The sequence below is a fragment of the Mobula birostris genome, chromosome 18, assembly GCF_030028105.1.
Source record: "Mobula birostris isolate sMobBir1 chromosome 18, sMobBir1.hap1, whole genome shotgun sequence".
NCBI classification, from domain to species: Eukaryota; Metazoa; Chordata; class Chondrichthyes; order Myliobatiformes; family Myliobatidae; genus Mobula; species Mobula birostris.
This window is the reverse complement of record NC_092387.1, coordinates 35220641-35243541: the sequence shown is the minus strand read 5'-3', so window position 1 is coordinate 35243541 and position 22901 is coordinate 35220641. Positions and strand designations below refer to the sequence as shown.

Here is a 22901-nt window from a genome sequence, read left to right as displayed (position 1 = left end):
TACAGGAGAAGGGAGGTTATGTTCCAATTTTATTTGACATAAATCTGAACTCAGGTGGAGCACCATGTGCAGGTCTGGTCCCCGCACTAGAGGAAAGATGTAATGGCGCTGGAGTGGATGCAGAGGAGACTATTCAGGATGTTGCCTGGGATGGAGCATTTTGGTAATGAAGAGAGACTGGAGAGTGTGGGTCCATTTTCCCTGGAATGGAAGGGGTTAAGAGGGGATATAGATTTAGGGTAAGGAGTAAAGCTCCTGCCACTGGTTCCCTCCCTCTATTGTTCACATTTTCCCACCACACCTCCATTTCTTGGTTCCTTGCTTCCTTTCCTATCAGATTCCATCATATACAGCCTCACCTCTTCATACTGGCTATCTCCCCTCTACTCTTTCAGTCTAGGTGACCAAAACATTGACTATCTACTTTCCCTTACAGCTGATACACTGAGTGCCTCCTGCAGCCCATTATTTTTTTTGCCTCTTTATTTGGCTCCTGGCCTAGTGAAAGATGCTTCAAACCAGCCACTGTACACAGCAGGTTTAACACCCACCAGAGGTCCATTCATCTTATTACAAATTTTGTTGGTCACAGCTTGAAAAAGCGAGTCATACATTTCAAATACGAACAATAATTCAAATTATGTGACAAGTTCAGTTTGCAGCTGACGGAAGGTTCATGTCATCAGATATTCAAGATTATGAGTGATGCCGCCCCTCCCCGAAACTCCATACAACATAAAGAGAAACTGGCTTAAATTTGGAGAGAGATGGAACAACTCTGATTTGTGTTTGAACTTCAAACAACAGAAGCATGAACTAACACCAAAAGGAGAATTGAATACATTGAGCAGCAACAATTTGATCATCTTTTTTCAACGATTTAGGAGAGGTTCAGCAGTGCAGTGAGTTCAATCCCAACCTCTGCTGCTGTGCGTGTGGAATTTGCACCCTGTGACCATGTGGGTTTCCTCCGGGTGCTCCAGTTTCTTCCTACAATCCAAAAATGTAGCAGTTTAATGGTAGCTTAATTGGACAGTATAAATTGCCCCTACTGTGTGGATGGGAATGGTTAGGGTGGGTTTAGTGCCGATGGGTGAGTTTGTTGGTCAATGAGGACTTGGTGGCTTGTTTGCATGTTGCACATGTCTAAGACTCTGCATCTAGCTGTATGTGTCTGTGACTCTGTGGCTCTGTGATCTAGAAGAAGGCTGTAGGTGAGAGGTGAGAGTGAAGAGATTTAATAGGTACCTGAGGGGCAACCTTTTCAACCTGAAGGCAGTCAGTATATGGAATGAGGCTGCCGGAGGAAGCATTTGAGGCAAGTACATTAACAATATTTAAAAGGTACTCAGATGGGTGCCTGGATAGGAAAAATTTAGATGGAACACACGCAAAATGCTGGAGGAACTCAGGCAGCATCTACAGAAAAGAGTATGGTCGATGTTTCGGGCTGGGACCCTTCAGCAGGACTGGAGAAAAAGAGATGAGGAGTAGAGTTAAAAAGTAGGGGGAGGAAAGGAGAAAACGAAGGTGATAGGTGAAACTGGTGGGGGGGTGAGGTAAACAGCTGGGAAGTTGATTGCTGAAAGAGATACAGGGCTGGAGAAGGGAGAGTCTGATAGCAGAGGATAGAAGGCCATGGAAGAAAGAAAAGGGGGAAGGAGCACCAGAGGGAAGTGATGGGCGGGCAAGGAGATAAGGTGAGAGAGGGAATACGGGATATGGAATGGTGAAGGGTTGGGGGGGGCCATTATCGGAAGTTCGAGAAATCGATGTTCAAGCTATCAGGTTGGAGGCTGATGGGATAGTAGATAAAGACAAGAGAAACCCTATCCCTGGTAGGGTGGCAGGTGGACGGAGTGAGATGTGGTTGAGGGCACCATTGGTGGTGGAAGAAGGGAAGCACCTTTCTTGGAAGGAGGACATCTCCTTCATTCTGGAATGAAAAGCTTCATCCTGGGAGCAGATGTGATGGAAAAGCTTAGATGGATGTGTGTCAAACCTGGGTAAGTGGGACTAGCTTGGGAATATGAGGGGCACGGATCAGACGGGCCGAAAAGCCTGCTTTGCTGCTGTATGACCCTATGACTATATATGAGATCCAGAGAACGTATCAGATTGCAGACTTCAAAAATCAGTGCTGGAACAGTCAGACAATGAAGCGTGAAGGAGAACACCTCCTTCCTCCCTTGCACGAGTGTAGGCTCATCAAGCCAAAACAGAGCTCACCTGTTGGTGGACAGGATGGCCCGGAAGATGAAGACATAGCAGTAGATGATGATGCCCAAAGGAATGAAGAAGACAAAGCAGAACAGAAGCATGGTGTAAGCCCGGACAGACGGTGTGAATGTCATGTAGTCCCAGGTACAGGAGGTCATCAATCCTTCAGGCACGTAGGCACCTAGAGGCAAGAGATGGCGAACAGGGGACCATTAGCAATTGTTTAAGCAAGCATGGAACAGGAGATAGTGATCGTCAGTTTGGGGCACCAACATGTTGATTAGCAATCTGGGTAGAGTCAGTACTGTATCCCCATTCTGCATTGGCAAACTTTATGGCAAAGTCTGCTGTCATCCATCTCCAGAGATTCTGGTTTTGCAGGAAGCCCTGCACATGTTGGTATGCAGGAAAGTTATAAAGGTTGCAGGAGCCTTTCAGTTGTGCTATTTCACTCTATGGCTGAAAAGTTGCTCTACATTTCTTTGTGCTAAATAAAATCTTTAGGTCGCTTAAGCGCTACATAAAGTGTGATGACACGGGCAGCACTGGAGGTTAGGACTGGACATGAGTTGTCAGAGCTGTGAGGCAGTGGTATTACCTGCTGCAACACTAATTCATCCCAAAGGCGAAAACTGCTTCCAGAGGGAATCGAGCCAAGCTTAAGTTGAGATGCATTGCTGAAGGATGATGACAGTGACAAACAACGGGTTGTCTGCCTGTTGGAGGCACAACACTGCTGCTTATACAGTACAGAGGGGATGTTACAGTGTAATAGACTCATACAACACAGAAACAAGCCCTTTGGCCCATCTCATCCATGCTGACCCTTTTGCCCATCTACACCAATCCCATTTGTCCTATCTTGCTATGCCCTGCAGAGTTAAGTGTCTGTCTATACACCCTTTAACTGTAGTGCATGTATCTGAATCCACTGCCTTCTCTGGCAGCACATTCCATGTAGATAGATAGATACTTTATTGATCCCAAAGGAAATTGCAGTGTGACAGTGGCATTACAAGCGCCCGGATATACAAATATACATTTATTAGAAGAGAAGTAAGAAAGGATAAAAAATAAGTTAACTCAAACGGTCTAACAAGAGGGGATATCACTTCCCTGGCTATAGGTTGACTCATATAGAGCCTAATGGCCGAGCGTAAGAATAACCTCATACAGCGTTCTTTGGAACAGCATAGTTATCTTGGTCTATTACTAAAAGTGTTCCTCTGTTCAGCCAACGTGGCATGCAGAGGGTGAGAAACGTCAGCAAACTTCTGCGTACCCTTTCAACTTCAACCTCTGCCCTTTTGTTTTTGATACTGCTACCTTGGGAAAAAGGTTTTGACTATTTACCCTGTCTATGCCTCTCATAATCTTGTACATTTCTATTGTGTCACCCTTCAGCCTCCTTCACTCGAAGGAAAACATGCCAACATCCGATTTCTTCCCATAACTAAGGCCCTCCATCCAGGCAACATCCCGGTGAATTTCCTCTGCACTCTCTCTAGCACAACCACATTTCTTCTACTGCACACAATAGTCCAAGAGTGTCCAAAGCAGTTTTTTTTAAACTACAATATAAATCCCGATTCTTATAGTCTATACCCCAAGCTATGAAGGTAATCATGCATATGGAATTTTTCACCACTATATAACTCACATTGAGACTTTTGTGAACTATGGACTTGAACTCAAGATCCCTCTGTTCATGAATGGTGTTTAGGGCCTTAGCAATTACTATAAAATCTCACCTTAATTTGACATCCCAAAATTCCAAACTCCATCCACTAATGATCTGCCCAACTCCCCATCTGATCTGATCTGAATCCTGGTAAAAGAGAAAGGCTCCAAGGCATTGAGGAAATGCAAGGTACAATTGCAGAACAAGATTTTCCCAGCAAGAGGAAATTAGAGCCTTCTGCAACTCAAACCAAATTATGTCAATCAAACAGTGACCAAAAAATATTTACACACATTGATCTGATAACTCAATCTGTAGTTTGCATTGATCTAAACCAGTCATTGACAGAACAGCACACTAATCTACTGGCTTGACCTCCATGGAAAGGGTGCGGAAGCCGCCTCATTCTGAGGCAGAACATTTCAGTTGAGTGTGAGTTAGGAGTAGTAATGTTGATGGTCAGCCAGTGAGAAAAGCAGGCAGAGGGAGACAGCAAGAGATGCAGAGAACATGATGGAGGAAGAGAGAGGGGTACAGAAAGAGGATAAATCAACACATTTCGTCCAGTTGGATGGAAATCAGGAACTTTCAGCACCACTTGTAAAGTTTGCATTGGGAGTTGACTGCGTGTATGTAACACGTAAATTAGGAGCAGAGGTACACTTCAGCCTTTGAATCCTGTTCCACCACTCAAGTATGTCTGATTGTAACCTCAACAGCACAACGCTGCCTCCTGTGGTAATCTTCCACAGCCTTTCTTATAAAGTGCCTCTCGACGACTGATTTCATGATATTCAGAGATTCCTACTTCCATCAACCTTTTAGGAGTATGAGCTTCAAAGATGAGGGATGAAATTTCACTCACCACTGTCCTGGGGATCCCTTTGACCCCTTCTTCTAGATATTCCCAAACATCCTCCTTTCATCCATTCATCAATGCCCCTCAGGATCTTGTATGCTTCTGTCAAGTGCCCTCTCACTCTTCCAAACCCTGAGGTGACATAGAGACTAACTTTTTTTTGTAGTGCGAACCCTAATCTTTAATTATGCCATGGTGGTTGTTTGGAAATAACTTCCCAATGTTTTTGTTCAGGGAAGCTTTTCACACCGTGTAATATTTTGTATAAAATGTGCCCACATTGTTCAGACTTACTCCAGCCAAAGAAAGGAGGCAGACTCCAGGCCAACGAGTAGAGCCAGACCCCGAGCAGGATCAGAACAGCGCGCTTCTTGGAGAGAATCCCAATGGAAGCTAAGGGACGGGTGATCACAAAGTACCTGTCCACCGCAATTACGACCAGTGTGATCATCGAGGTGATTCCAAACAGGGCACCGCAGAATGCATACAGCTCACAGCCTGCAAGGAAGGAGTACTGTTAAAAAGTTAATCTGCGACAGGCTAGGCTGATGTCGAGTAAATGGACAAATGTTGTTTGAGTGTTCCAAAAACAATGACTTGTTATTACATAATCATTGAGGTTTCCCTTATGTATCCCCACTTTAGTTTTCACTTTGCTGGTGAACAAAAGTTGGGTCGTTACACCCTCTGATTTTGCATGTGGGTGTTGGTGATGAGTAGGGTGAGGAAGATTCATGCCAAATTAATAAGATGTTGTGCAAGGTTTGTCTAGGATTCCCACTGCTTAGATTTCTAATCTGCTTTGTTTCTGTCAACCATCAATCTTCCCAGGAATAAATGAAAAAGGATCAAAAACAAACAAACTGATAGTGTTATGTGTGGCTCTGCTATCCACTCACTGAGGGCAGAGAGTATCCAGGAATTGTTGCTCTCAAATTTCCAGAGTGATACACAACAATAAGTTCCACAAACCCTCTTCAGTACCTCTCTCGGCCATCCACAGGACCCACAGTCAATGAAATTTTTGAAAAAACAAACTACAGATGTTGAAAATCTGAAATGAAAACACATTGGCAAATGCTGGAAATGCTCTGTGCATCAGGCAGCATCTGAGGAGAGGGAACTAGAGATAACATTTCAGGTTGAAGTTACTTTGTCAGAATTGATGAAGTGTCTTTTACCTTCTAAGTTTTCTTCTCTTTCCGCAGAACGGCTGATCTCCTGAGTTTTTCCAGCATTTTGTCTTTTTTATTTCTGAGGGGATGATACACTGCTGATGGTCACGTCTCTCTAATTTGCTAAATCCAGGTCTGTAAGTATGTGTGTGTGTGTGTGTGTGTGTGTGTGTGTGTGTGTGTGCGCGCGCGCGCGCTAAATCTCAGTGTAATGAGACAAAGCAAAGCAGGGACTTCTCTTTGCACCAGTTCCCACAGCTAAAACCATAAGACTGACCTAAGGACAGACCAACAGAACATTCACCGTGTTGTCGCTTGTGATCCAGCGGTCAACATAAACCAGGTTTGGCAGATGTAACAATGGACTGTGCTTCAGTATAAATGACTGTGGAATGTTTCAGGAATGTGAAACGGCACAATCCAGGAATGGGTCAGCAGAAGGAAAAGCCGAGTGAATGGAACTGCTCTACAGATAGGCAGCGGGAAAGCAGCATTCTCCACACCCACAGAGTTTAACAGTTAGGTAATGGTAGTGGGTATTTCAGGCACCCCGTTGGCACAGAAAGCTGCAGGAGAGCCTGAACTGTAAGGGAGTAAGGAAGATAACTTTTACCTTTCTCGCCAAATATCCATTGTTTGTGCAGACTACTGGTGAAGAAGATTGGAGCCTGTGTGATTGACATAAGGAAATCACTAATGGCCAGGTTTATGATGAAGGTATTGGAAGGACTTCTCAAAGTCTTGCTTCTGTAACAGAGGGAGGCAAGGTTTAACAAGGAAATACACAACATCTTCTCTCAAGCCATCAGACACCCCTGTCTAGTTCACTTCTTTTCCAACTTAGTAATTGATCAGCCAGGATCAGAGTGTAAATCAGATTACAAATGCAGAATTTTGATCAGACTCCAATCCCCTACATTACCAGCTAGTTTCCCTAACCACACAATCTCACTGTGGCCTATTTCACTGATTTCAAACAGCTGTCTTGATGTTTATGATTATTATTACTAGTATTTCCTAAAGTTTGCAAGAACTTTGAGCAGCTCTAACATATTAATCTTTCTCATGCCTTTCAATAGGTCAATGACATATTCCTTTTCTTCAAGGACATCAGCACAGTGCCAGTTCTGATCACAAGCTTTCAATGGCCCCTTTCACCCTTCAGTAGCCTCACAATTTGTCATCAGTCAGGAAACAGTAATCACAACTCACTAAATTTTCTGATAGCTCTTAAATTTTAAGGTAAGTGTGGGCTTTGCAAGAGAGAGTCTAAAATTGGAGCAGGGCAAATTATGGGCATATTTGGCTGAAATTAGGGAGTGTTCATTGGGAACAACTATTTTAGGGCAAGTTCGCATCTGACATGCGGGGGTGTTTAAAGATCATCTGCGCAGGGAATAGGACAGGTATGATCCAGTAAGAAGGAAAGGCAAAGGTGAAAACATTGGGAAACTTTGGGTATCAAGAGGGGTGATGAATTTAGTCAAGGAGAAAAATAAAGTGCAGGTAAGGCTAAGGAGGCTAAATTCAAACAGAGTTCTTGAGGATTATAAAGAAGCTAGAAAAGAAAAGAAGGGAATAAGGCGATCCAAGAGAGGCCATGAAAAGTCCTTGGCACCTGGGATTTAAAGAGAGTTCCAAGACATTCTTTACAAACGACAAGAATAAGAAGATAACTAGGTAGAGGTAGGACCGCTTAAGAATAAAGGAGGGAATATGCGCTTGGAGGTGGAGGATGCAAGAGAGGTCCTAAATGAGTATCTTGCTTCAGAATTTACCAAGGAGAAGGTCATGGAGGGTAGGGAGATCAGTGTGCTGTGTTAGGTATTTTGAGGTCAAGAAGCAGGCAGTGTTGGGTCTCTTAAAGGGCATTAAGGTGGATAAGTCTCCAGGGCCAGATGGGATATACCCAAGTTATTGAGAGAAGCAAGAGATGAGATTGCTGGGGCCTTGACCAAGATCTTCCTCTTTTCTTTAGCCAAAGGTGAGATCCTGGAGTACTGGTGAGTAGTCAATATTGTTCCATTATTCAAGAATGGAAATAGAGTTTATTCTGCAAAATATAGACTGGTGTGTCTCATACCAGTGGCAGGCAAGCTTCTGGGAAGGATTCTTAGTGATAGGATTTATGAGCATTTGGAGAAACACAGTCCAACTAAGGACAGTGAACATTGCTTTCTGTGTGGCAAGCCATGTCTTACTAACTTGATTAAGCCTTCTAAGGAGAAGAGGAAGGTAATTGATGAAAGTAGGGCTGTGCATGTTGTCAATATAGATTTTACAAAGGTATTTGCCATGGTTTCTCATGGAAGGTTCATCCAGAAGATTAGGATGTATGGGATCCTCGGTGAATTGTCCATTTGAATTCAGAATTGGTTTGCCAATAGAAAACAGAAGGTAGTGGTTGATGGGATTTATTCTGGCAGGAGATACGTGATAATATTATTCTGCAGTGATCCCTACTGGGACCCCTCCTGTTATACATATATATAAATAACCTGGATGAAAATATAGATGGGTGTGTTAGTAAGCTCATAGATGATACAAAGAATAGTGGTGTTGTTGATAGTGTAGATGATTGACAAAGGATATAATAGAATATAGGTCAGTATAATGGGATACAGGTCAGTTGCAGATATGGGTAGAGAAATGTTCAATGGAATTTAATCTGGCCAAAAGTGAGGTGATGCAGTCTGAGAGATCAAATGAAAAAGAATAGCATATTGTTATTGACAAGATCCTTAACAATATTGATGTACAGAGGGTATTGGGGGTCCAGGACATACCAAAAGTAGTTGCACAGGTTGGTAGAGTGGTGAAGGTGAGATACGGTATGCTTGCCTTTATCAGCTGAGTCACTGAGTTCAGGAGTTGGGCATTTAGATTGTAGGTTGACGGAGGGGCGGAGTTTAGGACGATGGTGCCTAACGGCAACTCCTTTGTTTGCATCTTCGGAAACAGCTCTATTTCTATCTTTACTATCTCTTTTTTTTACCTTTTCAGGGTTCTTTTGAAGACCCTGACCTGGAGTTACATACTGACTTCAGTTCTTTGTGGAAATGAGACCTGCTGTCAGGGCCTCACCATCGGCCACTTTTTGATATGCCAAGGACCGCGCCCTAGGAGACCAGTGCGCCTTCAGGGTGCCAGATTTTTCATAGCTCTGGAGGCGGGTGGATTCAAGGCTGGTGCTGCTGCCTGATGTGTTATGGGAGTACATAGAAGATCAAAAGCAGCGAGCTGGCTGCCGGCTGTGTGTCCAGAGACCTGAATTCTTTGGGCACAGGGCTCGGAAAAAGTGAGCCAACAGACTTTTTAACACTATAAATCAGCGAGTTGTTTTGTTATGTCTCCCCTCTCGCTGTGAAATGGGGACACCTCTTTTTCCCTTATTAGGGAAAGAGAGCCTGTGGTATGTCGAATTACTGGGTAAATGAGTACTCTTTGGGGTACTGCAAATCTGTGTCTTTATTGATGCTTTGCTGCACGCTTGAGTGCTCAGTGGAGGGTGCAGATGCTTTTTGCTGGTGGGGGAGGAGGGGTCATTGCTTTTCTGCTGCTTATGTGTGGGAGGGGGAGCTGGGGGGGTCTTTAGGGTTCTAATATTTAACTGTCATTCATTCTTTGGGGCACTCTGTTTTCGTGGATGTTTGTGAAGAAAAAGAATTTCAGAATGTATACTGTATTGTATGCATTTCTCCGACATTAAATGTACCTTTTGAAGGTCTATAGAACTCCAGCTAGGCCACATCTGGAGTATTGCATTCAGTTCTGGTTTCAGCTTTGGAGAGGGCGCAGAAGAGGCTCACTAGGATGCAGCCTGGATTAGGGAGCATTCATTATAAGAAGAGGTTGGACAACTTTAGTTTGTTTTCTCAGGAGTGGTGAGGTCTGTGGGGAGATCAGATAGCAGTTTATAAGATTATGAGAGGGATAGGTACAGAGATCAGCCAGTATGTCAAATATTAGAGGATATGCATTAGGCATTTAAAGTGAGGGGGTTAAGTTCAAAGGAGATGTGCAGGGTGAGGGGGTGCTGCCGGAGGTTATGGAGGGATCAACAGTGGAAAGCCTGAGCAGTTTCAAGTTCCTGCGTGTCAACATTTCTGGAGATCTATCCTGGACCTAACACATCGAAGCAATTACAAAGAAGGCATGACGGCAGCTATATTTCATTAGGAGCTTGAGGAGACTTGGTATGTCACCAAAGTCTCTCACAAATTTCTACAGGTGTTCCATGGAGAGCATTCTGGCTCGTTGCATCACTATCCGGTATGGAGGTGCCACTGCACAGGATCGAAAAAAGCTGCAGAAAGTTGTAAACTCAGCCAGCACCATCGTGGGCACTGGCCTTCCCAGCCTCGAGGACACCTTCAAAAGGCGGTATCCATCTTCAAGGACACCATCACCCAGGACGTGCCCTCTTTTCTTTGCTACTATCAAGGAGCCTGAAGACACACACTCAACATTTCAGGAACAGCTCCTTCCCCTCTGCCATCAGATTTCCGAATGGACAATGAACCCACGAACACTACCTTTCTATATTTTTTGTTTCTCGTTTTGCACTACTTATTTAATTTAATCTTTTGTATGTACTTATTGTAATTTATGTGGCCAAGTGGTTAGGGTGTTGGGCTCACGATCTGAAGGTCGTGGGTTCGAGTCTCGGCCAAGGCAGCGTGTTGTGTCTTTGAGCAAGGCACTTAACCACGCATTGCTCCAGTCCACCCAGCTGAAAATGGGTACCGGCAAATGCTGGGGGTTAACCTCGCGATAGACTGGCATCCTATCCAGGGGGGAGTCTCGTACTCTCAGTCACTTCACGCCACAGAAACCGGCATAAGCACCGGCCTGATGGGCCACAAGGCTCGGGACAGACTTTAACTTTAACTATTGTAATTTATAATTTTAAAAAATTATGTATTACAATGCACTGCTGCTGCAAAACAACAAACTTCATGACACATGCCAGTGATTTATATTAAAGTTTATTCTGATTCTGATATGATTGAAGTGTTGAAGAGGCTCTAAGGCACATGGATGTGTAGAGAATGGGAGGGATATGGATTATTACGTGGACAGAAGGGATTAATTTAGCCCGATGTTTAAATGCTAGTTTAATTAGTTACGCACTTCAAGGGTTAAAAGGCCTGTTCCTGTGCTGCACTCTTCTTTGTTCTATGCACAAACTGGACTCATACTTTTGGAACTTTTTGGTGATCCATATAGCTAAAGGTCAGCCAAAACATGACAATAAAAGGTGGGAATTCTTGTATTTCCACAGAACACTTTGGAAATGTCCTGAGGCGTACCATTGCCTGTCACGTCCTTGCAAAGGGTAGTTCAGATGCTGGAGTCATTGGAACAGCCTGTCCCTATTTACTTTCGAGGAGAAGGTGTTGAGCCTCCTTCTTAAACTGCTTTAGCCTTCAAACTGAAAATATTTTCACAGTGTTGTTAGATTGGAATTCCTAAATTTGGCTTAGCAACAATGAAAAAGTAGTGATCGGAGTTTAGGAGGTCAAGCTGAAAACTTTAATAACCATACAGAATTCAGCAGTTCAGGCTTCACTGATGAAGAAAGAAATTGTTACTGTTTCAGGTCAATGTACTTTTAGAATAGTGTGCAGGACTTGTTCCTCTCAGTAGCATGGTCTCTGTTTTGTTGTTGAAGCTTTGGCAAGGTGTTGTAATGCACCTTGTAGGTGGGAAATGAAGGGTCAGTGGGCTAGCAGTTTAGAACCAGTGACCATAATTCAATTAGTTTTAAAATACTTATGGAGAAGGAACTGGCCCACAAGTTCAAGTCCCAACATGAAGCAAGCCTAATTTTGAAGGCAATAGCTGGGAATTTGCAAAGGTTGATTGGGAAAGGCTGTTTGCAGGTAAATTGATATCTGGCAATTGTGAAACTTCCAAAAGGGGGATGGGGAGTGTTCAGGGCCAGCGTGTTCCTGATGAAGTGAAAAACAAGGATAGAAGGATATGGGAACCTTGGCTGATGATGAATATCGAGGCTGGAAGGGAAAAGGCAGCACACATCAGGTATAGGATCCTGGGATCAAGCAAATCCCTTGATGAATATCAGGAATGTTGGAGGGAAATAAAGAGGGCAAAAAGAGGACATGAGACAACTTTGGCAAATAAGATAAAGAAAAATTCTGAGAGATTATACAGGGATAGTACGAGCAAAATGGTAAGTATGGAGAGAATAAATCCTCTAAAGAGTCAATGTGGTCCTCTCTGTGAGGTTTCCTGTATTACCGTTGAGAAGGCTATGGAAGTTAAGGAACAGTGAAAGAGAAGAGAACAATGAAACATCAATATTTCAAACAGGGAAGTTTGGAGGTCTTTAACTACATTAAGGTAGATAAATTTCTTGAGTCTAACCAAGTGTATCCAATGATATTGTGTGAAGAAGGAAAGAAATTGCGGGGAACCTGTCTTAGCTGCTCATCACCTCCCTCTTGTTCTCCTCCCCTTTCCCTTTATTCCATTGTCTTCTACCCTCTCCTGTCAGATTCCCTCTTCTCCAGCCCTTTATCAACTTCCTAACTCTTTATTTCACCCCTCCTCCTCTCAGTTTCACCTGTCACCTACCACCTTGTACTTCATCCTCCCCTCCCCCACCTTCTTACTTTGACTTATCATCTTTCCTTCCAGTCTTGGCCCGAACGTCGACTGTTCGCTCTTTTCCATGGATGCTGCCTGGCCTGCTGAGTTCCTCCAGTATTTGCATATATTCTCGTGTTTGTAATAAATATTTGCATCTTTGTTGGCCTTGAGGGCTGGAGTGTGGCTAATGTTGTACCTTCGTTTAGTGAGTGCTGCAAGGACAATCTAAGGAATTACGGGTCACCGAGCCTAGCATCAGTGGTCGGAATGTCACTCTGGGGCACTCTGAGAAATAGGATCCACTGTATTTGGAAAGGCAAGGATACAATTCAGATAGATTTATGCATGGGAAATTGTGTCTCACAAATTTGAGCTTTTGAAGAGGTGACAAAGAGGACTAATAAGGGCATGATAGTAGTCATTGTCTACATGGACTTTCGCAAGTCCTTTGACAAGGTCTCACATGGTAGGAGTCTGAGGGTGATAGTGAAGGGTTGCTTTTAAGATTGGAGGCCTGTGCCCAGAGGTGTGCCACCGGGATCAGACTAGATTCCCTCTTGTTTGTTATCCATATTAACAACTTGAATGAGAATGCACAGTAGTTGGTAGGGTCACTAAGTTTGTCAATGACACCAAATTTGGTAGTATAGTGGACAGTGAGGGAAATTGTCTAAGAATACAACAGAATCTAAATTAAATTGGAAAGTGGGCCAATGAATCCAGATGCCTCACTATAGGAAGGATGTTATTAAGCTGAAAAGGGTGCAGAAATGATTCATGAGGATGTTAGCAGGACCAGTGGGATTAGTTTGTAAGGATAGACTGAATAGGCTTGGGTTTATTTCCCTGGAATGTAGGAGGCTGGGGGTCATCTTATAGAGGTATTTGCAACCATGGAGGGCAGAGTAAGATGAATGGTCACAGTCTTTTGCTCAGGCTAGGTGAGTCTAGAACTAGAAGGCATACTGTAGATTAAAGGTAAGAGAGGAAGGATTTAAAGGGGACCTGAGGGTCACCTGAGTGGATAGGTATGTGGATGTTGCTGCCAAAGGAAGTGGCAGAGGTGAGTACAATAACAGGTTTTAAAAGACATTTGGACAGGTATGTGCATAGGAAAGGTTTAGAGCCGGGGTTACCAACCTATTTTATGCCATGGACCAATACCATTAAGTAAGGGGATGGTGGTCCCAGGGTTGGGAACCGCTGGTTTAGAGGGATACCGGGCAAATGCAAACACCTTCCCCTCTTTGCATACAGGTGGAAAGATGAATGGCTGGATGGGATGTCTCATCTGTAATGCCTGCTACTATCACATTCCTTTATTTGGCCCATCAAACCCTTGGTTCTCCACACTGCAGTTGGCCCTTTACCACTCATGTTAGGTACATCCTAATCAATCCTCCTTGATAAATTTATTTTCTTGCCAGCTCTTTGGGTCTTATGGATATTCTGCATTGGGGATCTCCATTCCTTACTTGGACTTCTAAACATAAGAGCTATTCTTCACAGCTGATATACCCTTCCTCTGTTACGTGGTGAGAGCATGTCATTGATTCCATAACAAAGAATGGCCTTTGTCCAATTCACATAAAGGCCAGCTACTCTCCAATATTGTAATCAGGAACAGAGAGCCATCTTCCACATCACAATAGTTGCTTTCAGAAATAATTTTTCCCACCTCATCTCTGGACCTCAGCATTGTCTCCTTTGGTTACTAAGCCTCCTGCTATCACTTTGACCTGATTGCACCCTCAGCTCCGAGAGAAATTCTCTCCACATAAATAAAGTCCTTCATTTTTCTCCCAGTCTTAAAAAGTTTTTCCATAATCCTTCCTAAGCTGATGCAGCCAGAATTGCACCATATTTTTGCATTACCTAGCAACTAATTCATTAACTGGTGCTCAGAGGTAACCTATCACAGGCCTCCTTATGGTTGACCTGGAGATAGAGTGGTCTGTAAGCTGTGACCACTAGGCAAATTGATACATACTGGTTATGCAATCCGGAGCAAGAAGATGGAAGATGACATCTCATGATGGCAAGTTTGAAATTATTCATTGATAGGAAGAACAATTCATAAGGGGTAAGGAAGCTTCGAATATTGATACTCAGAGATTGACATGATAGAAAATTAACATGGGATGCTGCATACAATGGGCTTGGTAAGTAGTATTTCAGGTTTCCTTGCTAGGGGGTTAGAGTGCTTGTAATTCCTTGGGGCATTGGGGTGACCGTAACGTAGGCGCTGTGTACACTTTTGCTCCACATAACAGAGGAAGGGTATATTTGCCTTAAAATAGATCGAAAGTGTTCACAAAATTGATTCATGAGGTGGAAGGTTGGCTTGACTGATGAGAGGAGGATTGCAGGTGCAGCAGGAACAGAGCTAAGGTTACAATCAGACCTTGTTGAGTAGTGGACATGCTTGAGGGGAGAAGTGGCCCATTCTTGCTCCTAATTCATGTGTGTGTTTATATGTGGATGCAGTAGAACTGGCCCATACTCTGGAGTTTAATAGGGTGAGAAATTAAACGTGTAGGATTCTCAGAGTTGAGAGGATCGATGGTGAAAGGATGCTCTGCTTGGTTGGACCAGATGTGTCGTTGACCGTCTGAGTTATGGAGATATGTCTTTGTTTATCTTTAAAATTATCTGCAAGCAGGGTCAGAGGATGCTCGACTGATCCTGATGGATTCTTAGACAATAGGGAAACAGGGATATGAGGCTGGTGGGATTGGATACAGAAATTAATTAATTTAGTTCAGCTGCCTTCTTATTGAAAAGCATAGCAGGTTTAAGGGATGGTGTGACCTGTTCTAGCCCCCTCATGTTCTCCCGTTCTTGTTGCTTGCATGGTTTAAACAGCACAGACCGTGCAATGAACTTGTCTATTCCAGGTTTGTACAGATCACCAACATACAACAGGAGCACCTGTAACTAGCTGCATCATCAACTGGTGTGGGGGCTCCAACGCGCAGGATTAAAAGAGGCTGCAGACTCAACCAGTTCCATCACGGACACAAGCTTCCCCACCATCGAGGGTATCTTCAAAAAATGGTGCCTCAGGAAGGTGGATTCCACCATTAAAGACCTTCAACATCTAGGACATGTCCCCTTCTCATTGTTACCATCAGGGAGGAGCCTGAAGACCCACACTCAACATTTTAAGAACAGCTTCTTGCCCTCTACCATCAGACTTCTAAATGATCCGAGAACCCACTGTTCCTCTTTTGCACTAATTACTTATCTACTTATTTATTGTAGTTTATAGTAATTTGTTACGTCTTTCATTGTAGTGTTGCCACAGAACAGCACCTTTCACAACATGTGCCAGTGACAATACACCTGATTCTGATTCACTAAACTACTGAGGAAGATTTTTTGCAATAAACTTCAGGTAAAATAGCATAGATTTTTGCCTCCCTTTATCCCAAACTGCATTAAGGGCAACTCTCCAAGTATGTCCAGACAACAGAGAATTTCATACACTGCCAGATCATGTTTGGGGCACCTGAAGGAACTGGGTCCCAAGGAGGTCACACACATACCTGCAGAAGGCATAGATGACCAGGAAGTTGCCCACTACGCCAGTGATACCTACTGCTAGAATGACAGCCCCTATGGTGTAGTGGGCATGATCCGGGATATTCACGGTAGGAAAAACATGACGATTATAAGCATCAGTCACCGACACCTCCTGTAATGGAGAGAGAGAGAAGACAACATGTACAACTCACAGATATACAGACAGCTCATAACTTCAGTAAGGGAAGGTCCTTGACGAACACTGACCCCTAATGGACGGCACCTAAAAGTACAATTTATGTTTGTTGGGTCATAGGCGCTAACTTTCTCCGAATTTCTCACCCCTCCTGATCCTCCGAACTGCAGCTGAATTTGTGGTGTCCAAGTCAAGCATGGACAGCACCCAGGCCATTGACTGGGATTTGATCCACATTCTCCAGCAGTGCCTCCCAGAGCTAGGCGGCTTGTCATCTACCAGGTAGACTCCATTCCACAATTGGTACCTGATCACAGCTGCTTCATGTCTTCTTCACCGCCACCGCCTCATTCCAGGTTTCTTTAAGCTTTCAAAATTTTCTACTGCAAAAAGTGCTATCAAAGACAGGGTTTTAACATTTAGGAAATCTAACAAATTGGTTCTATAGATTTTAATTTTAGTTCTATTTCTGACTATTTAAACTTTATTTTGGTGCTTTTTCGCAATGTGAACAACACAGTATTTTTCAGATCATCTCTGCTCCTGCCTCTTCCACAACACTGTCACCTCGTGTGATATTGCTACTCCCATTACTACCTCACTCGCCAGGGTCAGTGTATCCTTCCTTACATGTGATGCTCAGGACTGTTTACCGCACTCCATCAGTACCTTCCCCTGTCCCTTGTATAGTTGTAACATAACTTCAGTGATTTAGTTCTGAAGGCATAGAGCCCTCAATTCCATTAAATTTTTGGATATTTTCCTGTATCTGTTCAAGACATTTTACTAACCTACAGATGTAGACACAGCTCTTTGGACCTGCTTTGGATACAAAATATACAAAAATGTTTATGGATACAAAATAAGTATATTTGCACTTACATTGAAATCTATTTGTTCAGAATTTACACAGTCACTTAAGTATGAACTGTTGAAAGTATTACTGATAATGCAACAAAATCGGTGTCATCAGGGAACTTAGTTTCTCTCCCACCATCTATCAATAAATACAACGAATGACAGAGGCTCCACTACAAATCCTGCGGAATACTGCCCAACATATCCTCCAAAGTTAATTCGTACAGACGGTGTCCTGCCATGCAGACAATTGCCTAACCACAGCTATTTTGACTATAGTTCTTCCCACCCTGTCTCCTGTACAAACGTTATTCCCTTTTCTCAGTTCCTTCGTCTCCATCACATCTTTTCCCAGGATGAGGCTTTCCTTTCTAGAACATCAGGAGTGTTGTCCTTCTTCAAAGAACGGGGTTTCCCTTCCTCCACCATTGATGCTACCCTCACCTGCATTTTCTTCATTTCCTGGACATCCATGCTCACCCCATCTTCCCGCCATCTTAACAGGGACAGAGTTTCACTTGTCCTTACCTACCACCCCATGAGCCTCCACATCCAACACATTGTTTTCCACAACTTCCGTTATCTTTAATGGGGTCCTGCCACCAAACACATCTTTACCTCCCTCCTACCACCCCCACACTCACCACTTTCTACAGGGATCAAGCCCTCTGAGATTCCCTTGACCATTAGTCCTTCCCCACTAATCTCCCTCCTGGCACATATTCCTGCAGGCAAAATAAATACTACATCTGCCCATTCACCTCCTCCCTTACCTCCATTCAGGGCCCTAAACAGTCCTTCCAGGTGAGGCAACACCTCACCTGAGAACCTCTTGGGGTCGTCTATCATATCCAGTGCTCCTAGCGTGGCCTCCTCAACATTGGTGAGACCTGACATAAATTGGGGCACTGCTTTGTTGAGCACCTCCGCTCCATCCACCAAACACGGGGTTTCTCAATGGCCAACCACTTTAACTCCTATCCCCGTTCCTGTACCGACATGTCAGTCCTTGGCCTCCTCTTTAATCATGATGAGGTATTTCTCAGGGTGGAGGAGCAACACCTCATGTTTGGTCTATACAGCTTCCAACCTGATGGCATGAACATCGATTTTTCCTTCCAGTATTTTTTTCCCTTCCCCTTCCGCCTTCTTCTATTCCCCACTCTGGCCTCTTGCCTATTCTCCTCACTTGCCTACTACCACTCCCAGTGCACCCTCCTTCCCTTTCCCCTATGGTCCATTCTCCTCTCCTGTCAGATTCCTTCTTTTCCAGCCCTTTATCTTCCCAATCACCTGGCTTCACCTATCGCCTTCCAGCTAGTCCTCCTTACCTCCCACCCCCACCTTTTTATTCTGGCATCTTCCCCTTCTTTTCCAGTCCTGAAGAAGGGTCTTGGCCTGAAACGTTGACTGTTTCATCTATTTCCATAGATGCTGCCTGACCTGCTGAGTTCTTCCAGCATTTTGTGTGTGTCGCAAATGAACGTATTAGCGTTTGGGATGTAGAGGAGACCAGAGCACTCAGGGAAATCCACCGAGTCACATGCAAAATTTGGAAACTCTGCATCAAGTCAAGTCAAGTTAGTTTTTATTGTCATTTAACCATAACTGCAGGTACAGTACACAGTAAAAATGAGACAACGTTTTTCAGCACCATGTTGCTACATGAGCAATACAAAAACTACACTGAACTACGTAAAACAACACAAAACTGCACTAGACTACAGACCTACCCAGGACTGCATAAAGGTGCACAAAACAGTGCAGGTATTACAATAAATACATAGAGAGAATGCAAGATTAGCCTAAGTGGGCATTCACTTGGTGGGTCGAAGGACCTATTTCCATGTTGTATCTCTCTATGGACTTTGATTGCTAATTCAATTTACTCAGCTACAGGATTCCCACAGGCGCCACCACACCTGACTGGCAGGCCACCAATGTTAATTATGGCATTCTTCAATATGGTAGACTATTTGACTCATTGGGACCAAACTGCCAGTCAGCCTGGTCCCATGTGCTCCCAGATCATAGATCATCTTCAAAGATATGAACTCTAGTGACCCAGGTTCAATTGTGATCTTGGGTACTCTCTGTGCTGAGTCTGAATGTTCTCCTGTGACGACATGTTTTTCTTTCCCCCAGTGTTCTGGTTTCCTGCCACTCCCCGAAGATGTCCTGGCAGGCTAGCTGGCAATTGTAAATTCTCTTCCAGTGTCAGTGGCTGACAGGAAGTTTGGGAACATTGATGTGAATGTTAGGAACATGGGTGACCGATGGGTATTTTGTGAGGGCTGGTGCAAACTTGATGGACCAAATGGCCCCATTATGTTGTTGAAAAATATAAAACTGCCTAGTTTGCTAGCATCCTGCTCATTGTTTCCTAACTGTCAATATCAGCAACTTTTGAAGATGTGTAATCTGTTCCCAAATCCAGGTGACTAAAATCCATGAACAGGCTCCACCACGAATTTCCTTAGTCAGGAAATCAGCTGATAGCATCACTCTCTTCCGCCTTTTACTACCAACCTTTCGGACCATGGGGCTGCGTTTTCAGATGGGGCATCTCTTCCCTTTGATGAGCGTGCTTCCTTCAGAGACAGCCAAATCCATGCTCTCCTGCTCAGTCTTCCATCTTCCATTCCCTTCAAACATCGCCACCTCCCAGACGTCTGCTCCCTATCCTGTGCTGCGCTGTTTGCTAGTCCCCGCCAACGTCACTTCACGATGAGCGCTAGATTTTAGCTCCATCACAGGCACTGGCACTCCCCACCATGGCAACCTTCTAAAAGCAGTTCTTCAAGAAGGTGGCATGCATTATTAAGTACCCTCACCATCCAGACAAGCCCACTTCTTGTTATGACCATCAGGGATGAGGTACAGGAGCCTGAGGATCCACACTCAATGTTTTAGGAACAGTTTCTTCCCCTCTGCCATCAGATTTATAAACGATCCATGAACCCATGAACACTACATTGCACTATTCTTCTTTTGTATGATAGGCTGTATTCATTTTATTGCCATAGTGATTTGTCTTGCCTGCACTGTAGTGCGGCCACAAAACAACAAATTTCTCGACTACTGTCAGTAACAATAACCCTGTTTCAAATTCTGATTCTAATTCTGGCTCCAGCAAAGCCGGGAGTTTAACATTCTCATCCACGTGTTCAGACTCAGTGGCCTCTTGCCTCTGTGTGCATGGCACCTCCTTTCGCTCACAATGAACCAGTTCTAGTTGTAACCCTGCCTACGCTTGCGTACAACGCTCCCTCAGTCGACAACTTCTGGATAGACCACAAAACTGCTAATTTCACTTTTTTTACGTCTGTTATTCATCTTAAACGTGTTTCTGGAACTGTTAGAGCCTGCAATTTACAGGTTGGAGATCGATGGAGTGTTCAGTGCTCTGCTGGCTCTAAGAAGATTCAACTCCACCACCCCCCACACACAAAATGCAACAAGAACATGGGCAACAAGCGCAAGCCTCAATGAGCTATGAGACTGGGTGCGAGCCAACATTCGACTCCATTTCGCTGATTAAAGCTTCCGTAATTCGCTGATGAGGAAGATTGAAACATGGAGCGAATGCGGAAGGCGAGCGAGGGCTCAGTGCAGACTGCCTGCCTTTTGATCACTGATGGGATCGCTCTGCTGCCAGAGAAGGGAGCCTGTGAGCAGCCTATCGCTGGGTGGCGGCTTGCTGTGCCCTGAGGGGTAGGCCTCTGCATTCGAGAGGTGTCTCTCTCTTTTGATGATGTCAGAGGATGTTACCAAGGTTCTGCGTTTATAGATTTGGACTAAGGATTTTTAAAGTCTTATGGTCTTTATATTCTGTCTTTTCACCTGTCCTTTCTTGTTGTTTTGGGGGGGTTATGTTCTTGTTGTGTTTAGTGTGTGGGGAGAGGGGTTTGGGGGCTAATGTTCTTGTTGTGTTTTGTGTGTGGGGAGAGGGGTTTGGGGGCTAATGTTCTTGTTGTGTTTAGTGTGTGGGGAGAGGGGTTTGGGGGCCAATGTTCTTGTGTTTTGTGTGGGGGGGTGGTTAATGATCATGTTGTCATTCTTTTTTTGTGTAGAGGGCTGTGTTTGCTGTTTCCTTTTGAACTGAATCGATAGTTTCTTTGTTTTGTGGCTATCTGGAAAGAAGGAACTCAGAGTTGTATACTGCATACATACTTTGATAATAAATGAACCTTTGAACCTGTGCTGGCACACCTGTAGAGCAGGTGTACAGTAGGCACTGTGGGATTGGAGGGACTGAAATGTCCATTGCTCTAGAAGTCTCTTACTCTATCCCTGGCAACTTGAGAATCCCCCCAGGGTGATAGATAAGACCCAGCTTCTTATTTTGTTTTCTGCCCCTATCATTTCTAATCCTCAGAAGATGCTGTCTGACCTGTAAGTTCATCCAGCATTTTGCATGTACTACTCAAGATTTGCAGCCTCTGCAGAATCTCTTGTGTGCATAATTTTGCTTCTGTAAACCTTCCCTAGCATGGTTGACCTGTGAGTGACCCATGCTTGCCAACTACAGCCTCTGTGGGGATGCAAGAAATTCTGCAGATGCTGAAAACCTTGAGCAATACACACAAAATGCTGGAGGGACTCACAGGTCAGGCAACATCCATAGTGGGGTTGCCCTGGGTACATCCTGCCCACACCAGGCTGGATGCCAGTGGACTGGTGAGGCCCTGTGCCACACACAGCCTTTCCAGTCCTACGTGGGCAGCCGTGCCCCTGAACGGTCCTCAAAGCCAATGGGACCCTACTCCTCGGGCTCACCTTGGGGCCAAAGCAATGTCCCGTGGCTAGTCACACTACAGAAGGTTGCCACCGTGAAAGGCTCAGAGAGGAAGAATCTGCAAGATGGGGAAAAAGATTAAAATAAGACATTTTTGTCCTGTTTGTAATAAAGACCATTCAGTTTCCAGGTCTGAAACGTTAAACTGTTTTCTGTACAAGACTTATTTACATGATCTGTTTTTATTCACAAAGTGTCATGGAATGCTGACGACACAACTGTTCTTGGTGGAATTTCAGATGGTGGTGAGGAGGCATACAGGAGACCATGAGATCATCAGACATAGGAGCAGAATTAGGCCTATTGGCCCATCAAGTCTTCTCTGCCATTTCAACATGGCCGATCCACGACCCTCCTAACGCCACTCTCCTGTCTTCTCCCCATAACCTTTCATGTCCTGACTAATCAAGAATCTATTAACCTCCTCCTTAAATCCACCCAACGATCTGCCCTCCACAGCCACTTGTGGCAATGAGTTCCAAGACTTACCACCCATTGGCTAAAGAAATTCCGTCTCATCTCTTTTCTAAATGGACATCCCTCTATTCTGAGGCTGTTCCCTCTGGCCCCAGACTCCCCCACCAAAAGAAACATCCTTTTTACATCCACTTCATTTTGTCCTTTCAACATTTGATAGGTTTCAATGAGATCCCCCCTCATTCTTCTGAATTCCAGCAAGTACAAGCCCAGCGCCTTTAATTGGTGCACATATGATAACGCTTTCATTCCTGGCATCATTCTCATGAACCTCCTCTAAACCTTCTCCAATGTCAGCACATCATTTCTTAAATAAGGGGCCCAAAACTGCTCACAATTCTCCAAGTGAGGTCTCACCAGTGCCTTATTAACTCTTGCTTTTATATTCTAGTCCTCTTGAAATGAATGCTTACATTCCCTTCTCCTTCCTCACCACCGATTCTACCTGCAAATTTACCTTTAGAGAATCCTTCTCAAGAACTCCCAAATTTTTTTTG

General features: G+C 44.2%; 1 protein-coding gene across 1 annotated transcript in view; it reads right to left on the bottom strand.

Moving 5' to 3' along the window:
• opn4a (opsin 4a (melanopsin)) overlaps positions 1-22901 on the bottom strand; it is a 58556-nt gene that overhangs the window by 25800 nt on the left and 9855 nt on the right. The window contains exons 2-5 of the mRNA XM_072282971.1: positions 16099-16247; positions 6549-6682; positions 5055-5258; positions 2230-2401 (exon numbers count right to left, since the gene is read on the bottom strand). Of these exons, the coding sequence (XP_072139072.1) occupies positions 2230-2401; positions 5055-5258; positions 6549-6682; positions 16099-16247 (659 nt within the window). The remainder of the gene's footprint in view (positions 1-2229; positions 2402-5054; positions 5259-6548; positions 6683-16098; positions 16248-22901) is intronic.